The 15,547-nt window shown below is 38.4% G+C and overlaps 1 protein-coding gene across 5 annotated transcripts in view; it reads right to left on the bottom strand.

The window, feature by feature from the left end:
• Positions 1-1,995: 1,995 nt before the first annotated feature.
• Positions 1,996-15,547, bottom strand: part of MAGI3 (membrane associated guanylate kinase, WW and PDZ domain containing 3) — a 306,588-nt gene continuing 293,036 nt past the window's right edge. Inside the window, exons 18-22 of one of the 5 annotated variants that reach the window (XM_030935109.1) lie at positions 15,146-15,272; positions 14,426-14,569; positions 6,562-6,700; positions 5,606-5,696; positions 2,157-5,010 (exon numbers count right to left, since the gene is read on the bottom strand). In XM_030935109.1, the coding sequence (XP_030790969.1) occupies positions 5,647-5,696; positions 6,562-6,700; positions 14,426-14,569; positions 15,146-15,272 (460 nt within the window). In that variant the 3' untranslated portion in view covers positions 2,157-5,010; positions 5,606-5,646. Of the gene's footprint in view, positions 5,697-6,561; positions 6,701-14,425; positions 14,570-15,145; positions 15,273-15,547 lie in introns of all 5 variants that reach the window. The other 4 variants (XM_030935106.1, XM_030935105.1, XM_030935108.1 and 1 more) reach the window with 4 other exon arrangements.

The following is a 15,547-nucleotide window of genomic DNA, read 5'->3' as shown; positions in this document are numbered from 1 at the left end:
GCTGAGGTGGGAGAATTGCTTGAACCCAGAAGGCAGAGGTTGCAGTGAGCCAAGATCGCACCACTACACTCCAGCCTGGGTGGCAGAGTGAGACCTCATCTCAAGGGAAAAAAAAAATTTATTTTTGAGATGGGGTCTCACTGTGTCATCCAGCCTGGACTCAAACTCCTGGGCTCAAGTGATCCTCCCAGCTCAGCCTCCTGAGTAGTTTGGACTACAGGTGTATACTACCATGCCTGGCTTTATAATTCTTAAGGCTACTTGCCTAGCAATGTTGTAATTCAGCTAGCTAAAAGCAAAGATTATAGATTCCATGTAATAATGACATGCTTTAAACAAGTCATCATATTCCCAATAAACTCTAATAGAACCAGAAAAGAGCCACCTGAATAAATAAATGTTATTGTTTCAAAAGCACAAATAGTTTTTAGGCCTTGGAGCATGCCATGATGATGTACAAAGTTGCTCTGATGTATTTCTCTTACCAGACTGAAATGTCACATTTTGTAACAAGTTTATTTATATCAATGTTCCTTAGCTCCACTGTGGACTAAGTGTCAAATACAGCTTCCTGGAAGTCATTAGTGAGACTGTTACACAGTTTAATCTGAATACTCCTTGCCTTATTAAATCCTTACTCTTTGAATGGTGGACATATTAAACATAAAATTCTTTGTCTACCTCTTTAAAAGCATTTGGTTTTACTTCTACATGATTACATTTACTTCTCTTTTAAATCTTGCTATGAAAAAGGGAAATAACAAGGTATTCTTATGTTGAATAAAAAGCCAAGTGCCTTTCTGGGTCTAAGACTCCTGAAATAAGAGTTGACCCTGTTCAAAAGCTACCTGGTCCAAGACTGATGTAACTAGAAGACAATATCATAGGATCTTAGCCTTCTCATCTCACTAGTGAGACAATGTAATAGTATCTCAAAGCTTTTCTCCCTGTTGTGACCAGTAAGAAAATATGTTCACTAAAACAACAAAACGATTTTACTGCCAGTTTCCGCAGCCTCTGCTATGGCACATCTTCACTGTGGTGTCTGGGAACTAGAAGTTTGGGTTTGCTTTTGTTGTTGTTGTTGTTGTTGTTGTTGTTTTTTGAGATGGACGTCAGCCAGGCTGGAGTGCAGTGGTGTGATCTTGGCTCACTGCAACCTCTGCCTCCTGGGTTCAAACGATTCTCCTGCCTCAGCCTCCTGAATAGCTGGGATTACAGGCACCCGCCACCACACCCGGCTAATTTTTGTATTTTTAGTAGAGACAGGGTTTTGCCATGTTGGCTAGGCTGCTCTCGAACTCCTGACCTCAAATGATCCGCCTGCATTGGCCTCCCAAAGTGTTGGGATTACAGGCATGAGCCACTGTGTCCGGCTGTGGGTTTACTTTTTATGAGTTCTTGCAGTGGTAGGTGGGAATTTATATTTCACCTTAAGAGTATAAAATTAACCATGGTCTTGAAGTAGGTTTTAGGCACTTTTCATACCAAGTTAAATCAAAACACTTCATTCTAAAAGTAAGAATAAAACTAAATAAATGACCTTTAAAGATAATGTGGATCGTTAGTCTGCTGAAATGGAATTTTGTGACCTTGTGGTAACTGGACTTACGTTACTATAGCCATTATAAATGTGTAGTAGCTGAATTTCCAGTAAGAAACTTTCTTCTCTCCCCAACAGTGTAAGAAAGGATTTTCAGTAGCAAATTATTTATCCAAAGCTATTTTCTTTACAATGAAAGATGAAAAATGGGTATAATGATATTCAACTCTAAACAATTTCAAACTCTATGTATAAATAAAAGAAGTGTAGCTATACTGGTAAAATCATTATTATAAGAATCTTCCTGATTTTAGGACTTTGAATGTTTGTTACTTGGAGGGACAAAATCTATCTGCGGACTCAGACTATGATGGGACCTCGCTCCACCAGTAGAAAGCAACATTGAACCAAAGTGACAGTAACAGAAATGCAGGCCAGGAACTGTTTTTTTTTTTTTTTTAATATCTATATAAAAAATAACGAGCAATTTACAGATCTTTCTCTAATCAGAACCTCAAGTGTATATATAAAGGTACTGTACAATATATAAACATTTACAACCAGTACATCCACATTTTGCTCAGCATTCCAAGGCCACATTGCTAAGTCAGTATATAATCAGGACAGAGGTTACTTAGAAAGGAAGAACCACATAGGACAACATATGACATCAAAGTTATGTCACAGTTAACAAAAATAGGATTTGTTATCACTAATTGTGGACTACAGGGAAAATAAATAATTTCTGTGGTACTAAGTTCTTAGCATTTATCAAGCCTCCTAATTTTGCTCTATTTGAATAGTTACAATAGGTGGGTAAATATAGTTCTGGATGAAAAGGGGATTTCAAAAATCTCACTCTGGGAAGCATGTCTTATCTACAGGGGCTAATACAGTTGTTGGGTTAAAGAGTTTCACAGTCAGACTCCCAGAGGGAAGGACCTGGACATAATGTGCTTCACAACAAGATGAACCCAGGTGACATAACAAGTGTGTTCACACACTCCATGGAATAGTTCTATTCTCAGAAGGTGCCTTTATTTATATAGATGCTACTGAATGCTGCTTCAGGGAACTGAAAAACCTGGATCTATTTTATGGAAGTTAACAGTCTCCAACTTCTAAGAAACATCTTTAACTAGACTTTTAAAAAGAATTCTGAAAATGTGTACAAGCTAAGCAGATGTTTAATCTCCCTTTCTTGTTTTTAAATAAGAAAGTTAATGTAGCTAAAAGTTAAATAAGATCCAGTAAGTACTGTCTACACATTTGTCCTCACTTGCTGGGCAGCATACCCTACACAGGTTGTTTCTAAACATCCAAGCTTGTGCACCTGCTACCAGAAGAGTTGGTACCTGGACTGTGAAACTGGTTTCGTGATTAAGTCCCTCACATAATCTATATAATAATTTTACTTTTTAAATATGTATTATGTATTAAAGACTAATGACTTTAGTAGTAGGTACAGCCAAAATATCCAGAAATAGTTGGCGGTTTGTCTTCAAAGAGCAATAAACACTATTTCCACATGCTTCTTTATGGTTTCATAATTAAATAAGTGAAATAAAAAGCGTGACCTGAGATGCTCTAAGTATACATCGAGGTTGGATAACACAGCAAGAGATGAACTCTATTGCTTAAAGTACTTTCTCATTTTGAACATTCAATTGTAAGTAATATCTTTTAACAGTTATTTGAAACAACTTATCCAGCCAAATTGAAATAAAAAGCCGTAAGAAAGCATCATTACTGGACTACATTTTTTTCCTTAAAGTAGTGATGTTTGGGGGTTTTATTTTTAAAGTGGGACATCGTCAGTAGCTGTTAGAAGACAACTGCCATCTTTAACGATGAGTTAACAGTCTCGTCTTCTGCAAGGACTCACATATTTCTCTCTGTAAACATGCAACATGCTATTGAGAACATCAACTTCCAAGCCAAACCTAACTTTTTCATTACTGTGGAAACAGCTGAACGAGAAGGATAAAAACAGACATGATACAGCAGATAACTTGGCACAAATACAAAGTGAGTTGTGACCACATTGTTAATATCAACATATGTCATTTGTTCAGACACTCATGAAGATGATGAGCTGGGCAGCCTGAGCAGGGCGGGTCAGATGAGCATGTGGATGCAGCTCCTTCCTGAGTGCGAGGGAGGGCAGCCGGCCAGGGGGACAGTTGGTTCTTAGCAATCCTAAAGGCCCTTCATGCAGCCTAGGTAACTTGATGCTCACATTAACATGTACTTATCTGTTTCAGAATATTTGAAAAAAAAAGGCTTTTTCTGGAAAAATGCTGCTGTAAGAAAAGATTACAACTTGTTTTTGTTTTATACTAAAGGTTACTGCCGTTTCTCAGCCATACCAATAGTGCCTGTGACTTTATTTCCACTTGGCACCTTCCAGGGCCCTGGAGTTATCGGTGTTTTCTTAACTGGAGAACTACTTTCAGGTTTGAACCTTCCAGTCTCTCTGTTTTTGTCAGCGGCCTCTAGTGCCTTCCCTTTGTGATCTTCTGTTTTGTTTGAAACTACCTTCTCTTCAGGTTCTTGCTTCAGCCTCTTTTCTGATAGCTGGATATTTTCTCCTATTTTATCATTACTAGAACTTGTTTCTCCTGTGGTTACTTTCTTTCCTTTTTCATTTTCAGATACTTCTTTACTTGTAGTCTTATTAGTCTTTTTGGATGCAAGAGATTTCTCATCCATTCTTTTGCTTTTCTTCTCTGGAGACCTTGTTCTGCCTTTTTCCACCTGATTCTGCTTTGCCTCTTTCCTGATGACGTCTGATTTTTCCTTCCCATCTGGGATCTGCTCAGCATTATTGCCTATATGGCCTGCTATTCTTCGACTCTTACCCTCTAACAATTTGGCCTCAGCATTTGATGGAGCTTTGCTTCCTTCAATTTTTTGCTGCTTTTTTGGACTGGCAGACCGACCTCTGCTTTTTCTGCACTGATCTTGTCCAGAACCTGCCTTGGTGCTGACCTGGCAACTTTTATTTTCCCCTTTGCTGGGGCTGAGGGATCGATCTCTGGGTCTTCTTTTGGGATCATTTTTTAGAGGACTAGGAATCTTATCCAAATGTTCCTCTGAATGTTGACTGGCTGGCTTTTTGGGACTAACCGATCTACCTCTTCGTGTAACACCATTTTCTACTTTTAATAGATTTTTCTTGTTACTGTGCCCATGACTGCTGGGTGGATCCCTCTTACTCACATTTTTCTGGAGAGGAGACTGATGCTTTATCTCAGGTTGATTTTCATTTAAAGTGCTTTTCTTTTCAGGCACAATGTCCTTTAATTCTTCTGCCTTTTCACATATCTGAACTTTCATTAAAGATTCTTCAATTACTGGCACGTGAGACTCTTCAAATATGGAAGCAGAATGTGAAGATGGGGGTAATGGTGACTGTTCATCATAAATCACATTTGACGATGAAGGATTATTAATATCCCAATCACCTAAAAAAGTGATTGAATGGAACATTATTAAGTTTTAGAATTACAAATAGGAACAGTACATTTTGAACTTTGACAGCCATTTGAATTGTACTAACTGCTTTAAAAGCCTGTATTTTATACAGTTTGTGTTATGTTTACAACATATCTCTCTACAAATATAGGCAGATGTGTATAAACATCTGTTCATACATGAAGGATAGGTTGTTTATATACATAAAATAATATTCATTTTTTTTCCAATTACATATAATTAGTGAGATAATATATGTTCTGTAAATTCTCTATTAGTAAAGCCCAATTAGAACTTACAAGTTATAAAGTTGAACCAAATTACCTGGCCCAAGAAGCTCACTAATTATTATGAATTGATATAGTTTAGGATATGGCAAAATCACTAATAAAGGAAACCAAACTGTGGTAACCAGAATGAGGCTCATGGGCATTTGTAAATAATTCTCTTGCATTAAGCTGTCAAATTTAATGTCAAAAGGAGACTGAAAAGTGCAGAAGATAGAAATAGATGTATTTAATAGCATCATTTTTCATTTAAAAGAAAACAAAAGAAGAAAGTGATTTACAAGACATGCAAATTTACCAAGTCTTTTTAAGGAAAGACCAAGAAAAGCCCTGAAAGCCTTAATGTTGCTCGGGTTTCACGTAGGAGCACAGACCGGAAGGAGCCAAACCTGAAGAGGGAAGAGAAAAAGCCTAGGACTATGTGAAAAAAAAAATCAGTGCAGTTAGCAAAGATGTCACTGGGAACGTATGATTTACAAGCAGATGGTGGAAGATAATACAGTCAGAGAATCATAAGCTGGAAGGCTACTGTAGGAGGTTATGTCTACACTTATCCCTCAAAAGTGGTAGGGTGGGGTAGGGCAGGGAGTGGGGAGCTAGATGAGGCAAGTACTGTGTGGGTGTCGTACTGCCTTTATTTCTAGAATAGCACACTCAAAAAACAGTAACTTTCAAATACCATGATATTTCAAAACATGCAATGGAAACCCAGGAAGTTTAACATTAATACAAGACAGACATGGTCTCAGGTCCAACTCCGTGTCTCCAGGTAGGGTGATAGCAACTTGTTTTTGCTGAGTCACCAGAAGAGCCTAAAGTTTTCATGCTACGCATTCATTATAATATAAACTTATCTTGCTTTACAGAAATAAAAATATTGGTTGGTAATGTGTAATTAGCTAAGTAAGGGAAAAAGCTGGGATATTTTGCAGAGATTTAAAATGTTTTTTATGATATTTAAATTGTTTGCCTCTAATACACTTTTTTTATAGGCACATTTCTCTACAAAAACAACTATGTTTTTTCTGATTAAATTTAAAATACATTCCATTCCAACGAAAGTCCTGCCTAAGTCACTTGTTTTCTAATACTATTTATGATAACTCTGCTATGTAACTAGCTTTTCATGATTCTAGCATTCATCTCTGAATTAACTAGTAAAATATCTATCCTCTGCAAATATATATTCATTTTTCTTCTGCCCCCCTCCATAATATTACAACTTTTCAGCTACTAGTGGGCTACTTGACTTACCATGGTCAGGTATCAAGCCAGTTCCTGGCCTCAAAAGAAGAAGAACTTTATTTCCACCAGCCTGAATGAGCTCAATTGCTCGAGTATGTGTGATTCCTTGTGTAGGTTCCCCATTGATTTCAACAATCTGGTCACCAACCTAGACAGAGAACATTCACAGGAACAACATGAAACTATGCATCCTTTGTAAATTCTGCTTTTGTCAGCTCTTGAGCCATTCAACCTTGCTAAGTGATTCTTTCGTCTGTAAAATACCTCACGTGTACCCAGTGCTGCCCTGCGAGAGTTGATGAGAGGACAGATGATAACAAACAACAGAAAGCGGCAGTGTCCAGATTTACTCACAAAAAATCCTACACTGGAAAGTTTTATATGGCTAGTAACTAAGATCTGGACATCTTGAAGTCAAGAATCAAATTCTAGAATCAGATTTGGAATTTTCTAAATTTATAAAAATCAAATGTAGAATGTTAATCAAATTCTAGAATTTGGTTCTTGATTTGAAGATGCCCAGATCTTTAATAGCCATATAAAATTTTCCTCTGTCGCCCAGGCTGGAGTGCAGTGGTGCGATCTCGGCTCACCGCAAGCTCTGCCTCTTGCGTTCACGTCATTCTCCTGCCTCAGCCTCAGGAGTAGCTGGGACTATGCAGGCGCCCGCCACCACACCCAGCTAATTTTTTGTATTTTTAGTAGAGACAGGGTTTCACCATGTTAGCCAGGATGGTCTCGACCTCCTGACCTCGTGATCCACCTGCCTTGGCCTCCCAAAGTGCTGGGATTACAGGCGTGAGCCACCACGCCCAGCCCTGTGTAGGATTTTCATAAGTAAACCTGGGCACTTCTTGTGTAGGGTTTTTATATGTGAGTAAACCTAGACATTGTCTCTTCCTGTTGCTGCCATCTGTCCTCTTATCAACTCTCACACAAGAGAACACTGAGTACACGTTAGGCATTTTAAAAACAACAATCCAAATGATACTACAGAGTTATGTCTGAATGTGAAGGGTACTTTCAAAGTTGAGCTAAATCCGAAATGTATCTCCTAAAACCTGGGCAGAGGGCTCCTTATCTTTGAAGCCTTTCTGGCCTCCAGGGAGAACTGCTCATTCCTTTGAGCTGCTGCTATGTCCTGTACATACATGAGGCATTTGAATAAATGACATCTTTATAGATTAAAATTCTTAAAAATTTAAGCTTGGAGAATAGATTAATATGAACAGTTATTTAAAACCAGTAACTTAGTGATGTTAAACTTAGTGATGTTAGTGTAAAATCATTTCTCAGGGCCAGAGGCGGTGGCTCACACCTGTAATCCCAGCACTTTGGGAGGCCGAGGCGGGCAGATCACCTGAGGTTGGGAGTTTGAGACCAGCCTCACCAACATGGAGAAACCCTGTCTCTACTAAAAATAGAAAATTGGCCAGGCGTGGTGGCGGGTGCCTGTAATCCCAGCTACTCGGGAGGCTGAGGCAAGAGAATCACTTGAATCCGGGAGGTGGAGGTTGTGGTGAGCCAAGATCATGCCATTGTACTCCAGTCTGGGCAATGAGTGAAACTCTGTCTCAAAAAAATAAAAATTAAAAAAAAAAAAAATCATTTCTCAGGAAAATAAACATAAAACTAGGGATCAGAATAAGATCTACCTTAGTACCATTGTGATTTACTAGAAATGTCTGAGTTACTTTAAAAGAAAAAGGGAAAATATGTAAAAGTCAAGTATAACTTTGGAACAGACCTAATTAAAGATAATGATGGTACTGATTTTAAATCTATTTCAAGCAAACACACGTTGATGAATGCCAGATTGGATAAAGAAAATGTGGTACATATACACCATAGAATACCATGCAGCCAAAAAAAGAGCGAAATCATGACCCCTTGCAGCAACAAGGATGGAGCTGGAGGCCATTATCCTAAGCAAACTAATGCAGAAAACCAAACACGTCATGTTCTCACTTGTAAGTGGGAGCTAAACACTGAGTACACATGGACACAAAGATGAGAATAACAGACACGGGAATACAAGATGGGGGAGGGAAGGAGAGGGTCAAGGGCTAAAAAACTGCCTATTGGGTACTATGCCCACTACCTGGGAGATGGGAACTCATTCATATTCTAAGCCTCAGAATCATGCAATATACCTGTGTAAAAACCTGTACATGTACCCCCCTGAATTTATTTAAAAAGTTGAAAACTATTTCAAGGTGACATGTAAATGAAGGATACTGGCTTCAAAACAGAAAAATTAAACAATGGCATATTGCTGAAATTCCTAAAAGCAAATACTCAAATGTTTGTAAGAGCTTACTAAAACAATCCAGAAGTTCCTTTGAGTTGAAGCTAGCTAGCTGCAAGGTGACTAAAGAATAAAAAAAATAATAAGCCAATCCAGAAGTAACAAAACAGAAGGACTCAATATTTAACAAAGGTCAGTGGGTCAACTTTTTCTACTGATACAGCACGACACAGGCGGTCAGGAGCCTGTGGTTCCCATCTTGTGCTCCACCTCTTTCTAGTGTTGTGGTCTCATTTTTCTCATCTGTTTAATGAGGATAATATTAGTACCTACTTCGTGGGGTTCTGGGAGGACTTAAGATAAAACATGATTATATACCAAGTATAAATATTAGTTTTCAAGCTATTTTCAAGTGTATCATTATGAAGATTTAACTGTAGACTGTACTCCATTCTATACAATGCAAAAAAAAATTCAAGTCAACTAAAAAATAGACTAAAGGTCTTATTGCATACTTATTTTACATAAGGGAGGCTTACTCTTGAAGAAATGGCGGATATCAGAAACAAGATTGATGGATTTAATATGTAAGATGAAAACACCTTATTAAAACCAAAGTAAGACAATAGGATGGAGAGTAATTTGAAACCCCTTACTATCCAGAATATATAAGTGAAACGAAAGCCAGTACTTAGATTTCCCTTGATAAGTGATGGAAAAAGAATCATTTTCATGAGGCAATGTAGGTAATAAATTAGCACTAGATATATAATCCTGCTGATAACTAAAGAAAATTAAAGTAGATAGTATTTGGACACTGCTTTGGGTATATCTTGTAAAACGTGTTTGAGGTTATAATTTATTTCAGTCACATTCTTTAGCTTAAGCTCTCCAAACCTGTAACACTATTCTTTTACTGCAATAAACTGCAAAAAAAAAAAAACAAAAACAAAAAAAAACCACAAAACTTGTAATTGAACAGACTTGCCACCAGGTGTCATTTCTGTTTAACTTTAAAATTGAATGAGGGGAAGGAGGGGGAGCCATTGCTTTAAGATTTATGGTAGGCCTTCAGAGCGAGATAAATTCTGCAGAGACCTACATACACAAAACTACAGATGCAAAAGACTCTCCTCAGAGGGAAATTCAGAGAAGTAAATTCACCCAGTAAACATCCTTTTAACATTTTGAGTCACTTTAAAAATGTGATAAAAAATAATTTGGAGAAAACATCTTTTGATAAATAGAACAAACATTTAAGTTCGGTTTTGTATTATTGAAAAATAATTATGGGGACAGAGGAGAGAGAGGAAGGAAAAGAGAAAAAAAAAAATAGAACCAAAAGAAAAGAAGTAGGAAGAATAGATAAAAAGAATGTTCCCTTTTTTAAACAAATCACTATCTTTTTAGGCAGTCTTGTCGTTTTAAAAACAACATCCACTACAAATGTATTAAAATGACAAAATATTTCTACCACATGGCTTATATTATCTCACAACCTGTTAAGAAACTATCTGCCTCTCAATGAAATCCAATCCAAACTGGACTCAAGCCAAGACCTGACATAGCGGAAAAGACATGGACCGAGCTTCCAGGATGACGGACCAGGATCACACCTGGGTCACACTGTGGCCTTCACAGGCTGAGTGATCTCTGCAAGTGACTAGGTCTCCTTGAGCCTCAGTTTTAAATCTGTAAGTGGGGATAATGTCACCTATCTCAGAGTTTCTGAGAGACTATAAAACTAATGTAAGTAAAAACACACATGTAGGAAAACACATATTGCCTCAAAGACAGCAAACTTAATATTTTCTAAATCTGATTCTGTTCTATGTTAAATATTTAAGTTTGACACTATTCGCTAATATGAACCTTTTCCATTCAGCTATTTCTCAGTTCCTTATCCCCAGAACACTTTTTTTCTCCCTCCTCTCTAAATTTCAACCAGAGTGAAAAGAAAAACCTCTCAATGATTCTCAATACCCTTCCATCTATGTTACAAGTTAACATTTTCTTGTTTTCTTAATGACACTAAGATTGTTGCTAATTATTTCATATATCCCCACTCCTGTTCACCCAGTAATACGTGCTGGGAACTGATCTTAAAAAAAAAAACAAAAAAACAAAAAAACCAAAAAACACAGTCATTCTCTCAGTATCTAGAATGATCCATCCATTTTACTCTTTCAACAAATACCTATGGAGCACCTGGTGTGAATATTCAAGGCACTGCATCAGGTGCTGGAAATACAGAGTAAGAGGTATAGGACACAAAGCACAGTGGTCACCCTAATAAAGGGAGAAGAGGAGAGGCAAGTGGGGGAGGCAGAGGGGGCACTCAGGTGGCTCCGTGGTGCGAGTGTCAGCTGGAGATAAACTCTTATCATTTGGACAGCGGCCACCAGAGAAAGTTGTCATCAATAACATGTTATTGAGCACTAGTTATATGCAAAGCCCTCATAAGCTTTATCAAGTCAAGATTTTGATAATTTAATAGCCCAAAAAGTGACTTCTCTGAAAAGCTGACATTTTCTTACAGGTTAGAGCACACTAGGGTTTAACAGTTAATTGCTTATTTGCATTTGTTTTTCAGAGTTTATTCTTGAAATAAAAGCTGATTTCATCATTAGATTCTAAAGTTTCTGCTCATTCATAAAGCATGTCATGTTGTCGTTTTTTAACTGAGGATGTTTTGCTGTATTGCCCAGACTGGTATTGAACTCCTGGGCTCAAGTGACTCTCCCACCTCAGCCTCCCAAGTAGCTGGGATTACAAGCACGTGCCACCACTCCTGGCTAAGAATGACATGTTTAGAACTAGACTTTGTCCGCTTTAAGGCCTGTTTGCCTTTTGTTTACTGACATTAGTGGATCTGAGGGTTATATTTGGAACCAACATTTAAAACAATGTTATCCTAATTTATCATGTAATTGGGATGTTTGTGACAATATATACAACGGAAGTGTTAAAAACACAGATGTAAACTAACTGAAGAGGTTGTGTGTGTGAGAGAGAGAGACAGAGAGAGAAAAGAGAGAGAGAGAAGATAGGAGGGGAGGGGAGGGGAAAGGACCAAGAAAACCAGGAATAAATATGCCATGCTCTGTAAACAGTGTCTCAGGATGCTCTTATTAAGACTTTAAGAAGTTTACTTGGACCACGTATTTTACATCTAGTTCTGCATTTTGCAGATGAGGAAACTCAGGTTAGGAGAAGATTCTTGTCCTGTCTGATTTCCAATCCCATGTTCTTGTCACCATATGAAATTGTCTCTACGAGACAGTAGATCCAGGAGTTCTTGAGTTCTTGACAAGCTGTACTAACAGCATTTGGCCATCAGTCCCTCCTTGTCATAAACACTCTGCAGCTTTGGCTCTGTGGCTCTGCATGCTCTGCCTCTCCATTTCCTTTATCTTATCTAACTACATGCCTTGCTCAGAGCTCTGCCCTTGGCTCACTACTCTCTAAATATTCTTCTTTAGTGATCTTATCTACCACAAAGGTTTCAATTATCACTTCTCAGTAATGTCACAATCTGGGCTTCCACCACTAGTAGGAACTGGCTGCTAAACATTTACACCTGCCCTACTAGCTGTTCCCTTCACCTCAACATGACTCAAACTGACTACACCATCATCTTTGCCATATCCTTTCTCCCCTTGGCCTCCCTAATGGTTTTCATAGTACAGATGGGGCAAGGCTTCTGAGTCATCCTTTACTCTTCCTTTTCCTTCATCCCTCATTTAAAGGATACTTGTTGGTCATCTAGACTGGTCTTTTCTTCACTGACAGTTGAACTCACAGGCATCTCTTATCTTCCATCCAAAGCGTTACCAAGTTATACTCCCACCACTACCACTGTATATGCATAAATTACAGCTACCTGGATTCCCTTCATCCATCCTGCACACCACTAACAGATTTTTATCAGCAGATTGCTCTGAGGGGAAATTCCTGGCTAGAAAGCCTCCTGTGGCTTCCCACTGTCTAGGACCGTTATGCCTGTGACCCATATGCTTTTATATTCTCATCTCCTCTGTTCCTCTACGTATTTTCTAAATAAAATCTAAGTAAACTCAACCATTTGAAGTTCCCTGTACATGACTTATACTTCCTTAGTTTTACCCCATTGCTCATTTATTCAGCCTGGAATGTTTTCTCTCCTCAATTCCTCCCTATTGAAATCCTGTGCACCTGTCAATGCCACCTATTCTGTGAAATCTTCTCTATTCACCCCTTTGAACTTGTGCATGTGTCTGGTCATTCTGAGAGAGGATAGTATCTTATTTGTTCTGGGTCACTGTCTCTCCCAGCTAATTCAGTAGCGCGCACAAGGCTTTGGGTAATGCAAACACTCAGTATGTGTTTATGAAATGAGTAATGGGAGTGAAATGAAAAATGCAAAACTGCAAAATCACCCAGAAGCACCTTTTCTAATCATCACTAGAATATACCAGCTAATAATTACCAGGGTCATTTGCCTTTCTCACTGAATTACTTAAAGTTAAAAAAAAAAAAAAAAAAAAAGTTCCTTTTCCCTGATGCTTACTGGTGGCAGAGAAAGGAAATCCAAAATTTTTTTGAGTTAGTAGGGGGAAGGGTGTCTAGGAATTAAAAATTTTTAGTGTATCACCTAACTGAATACCAGTGAATTAACTATTTTTTTTTTTAATCAAGGACAGCAAATGTCTTTTTTTTTTTTTTAGATGGAGTTTTGTTCTTGCTGCCCAGGCTGGAGTGCAATGGCGCGATCTCGGCTCACCGCAACCTCTGCCTCCTGGGTTCAAGTGATTCTCCTGCCTCAGCCTCCCGAGTAGCTGGGATTACAGGCATGTGCCATCACACCCGGCTAATTTTTGTATCTTCAGTAGAGACAGGGTTTCTCCATGTTGGTCAGGCTGGTCTCGAACTCCCAACCTCAGGTAATTTGCCTGCCTCGGCCTCCCAAAGTGCTGGGATTACAGGCGTGAGCCACCACGCCTAGCAGCAAATGTCTTCTATATAAGATTCTTCTTTAATTAACAACCAGAGAAGAAGGAAAAACTATCTTATGCAGATCTAGAAACAACTTGGTCTGCAATGCCCTATATGAAGTCACAGTGTTTTAGAGTGAGAACATCTACGATGGAATACTACTGATGTGAATTCTAGCCCTTCAAACAGTAAGAAATGTTGAGAGCCACGCTTTTCAGCCTCTAGTTACCTCTCCAGGTAGCTAAGAGGGGGGTAAAAATCCTGGGCCTATTGTTTCCTGGAAGAAGTTAAAGATTCTATTTGATCCTTGCTTTCTCAAGACTCTTATTAAGATGAGAAGTGTATTTATTAATTCATTTACCCTCAGATGTTGACTATGTGAATAAGAAATGAATTTTCTTATTGACCAAGGTCAAGAAGGCAAAGTAGCATAACTGTAATACAGTTTAGCACACTGAAGAGAATAAATGGAATCATCAGGGCATTAGAAAAGCAAAATGACAAGCATTTGCCTTTTTGAGGGTCAGGGATGTCACATCCTGGTTTTGAGATGTAGGAGGTTCCTGCATTCCCTTTAAATCAATTATTAATATCTTTTGAAGTTTCTAGTCTAGAGTCTGAACCTAAGGTTACAGACAGAAACCAACTCACATGAATTCTGCCATCTTTGATGGCAGGACCATCTTCAGCAAGACGAAGGATGAACAGCCCCATGTTGTACTCCTTCCCCCCTCGGAGGCTGAATCCAAAGCCCCGGGGGCCTCTCTCCAGCTCTACTGGGTAACAACCAAGGCTCTAGAGAGAAAGAAGTATAAGAAAAGCAAGTTCTCACGGACTGTTTATTTACATTTTGAAGAAAGACTACTTCTATAGCTAGGGGAAATGATTTATACTCTCAATGTGCATTTCTATATTGTAAAGAAGGAATGTAGGTTTTGGTTAAAGGGCTCCTTAATTTGTATAAATGCAGCCTAAACTAATCTGAAGGTTACATGTCTTTTCTAGTTGGTCAATGTGCAATGGAACAGAGAACAGAATTTTGCAAAGTGCTTCCTTTAAGTAGCATTTGACTAACTTTCCTGAAAAACAAACAAATAACAAACAAAAAACCCTAATTTGATTCTGTAAAATACTATTTACTTCTAAGTACTTAACCAAGGGTTCAAAGTTCTCTTGCTATAGGGGAAACTTTTCTTTCACACCTGACGCCCTCCCGTGGATGCCAACGGAATGCCAAACACATGGCAGGTCTTCGAGAATTATTAGTTTTGCAAACAAATTTATCTGAACTGATTTGCAATAAAAATTCACCAATGCCAGTGGTATGGCAACTCAAAATATCACTCCCCGTCTAGGGGAATGTTTGTTTACCTGATTGTGCCGACTGCCTACAACTGAAATTACTGCGGTGTCAGGCTGTGCAAGGTGCTTGTGGTCTGACCAAGAATGTCTGTAAGAAGTGGAGACATCTTTTCCAATTTCACCTTCTAGGGCACTTCTACAAGAGAGAGAAATCAAGTCACTCTCTGAACTGAGAAAATGAAAAACAGTCTAAAGGCAGATTAACTTCTTTTCTTTTAAAAGCTCAACCTTGCCATTTTTCCCTCTGACAAACCACTGTGAAGACAGACTATATCTAAAATCAGAGGGGTGCTAGGAGAAACCTGGCCATTAATTCCAACATACCTTGAAGTCTGTCAATATCCCCAATTTTTTTAAGGACATCTCAGAGCAGTTTATATCAAAGAAAACTGCAACCAAATAACTACACCA

The sequence above is a fragment of the Rhinopithecus roxellana genome, chromosome 8 (assembly GCF_007565055.1).
Source record: "Rhinopithecus roxellana isolate Shanxi Qingling chromosome 8, ASM756505v1, whole genome shotgun sequence".
NCBI lineage: Eukaryota > Metazoa > Chordata > Mammalia > Primates > Cercopithecidae > Rhinopithecus > Rhinopithecus roxellana.
The sequence above is the reverse complement of the archived record's forward strand: the minus strand, read 5'-3'. Positions and strand labels throughout refer to the sequence as shown.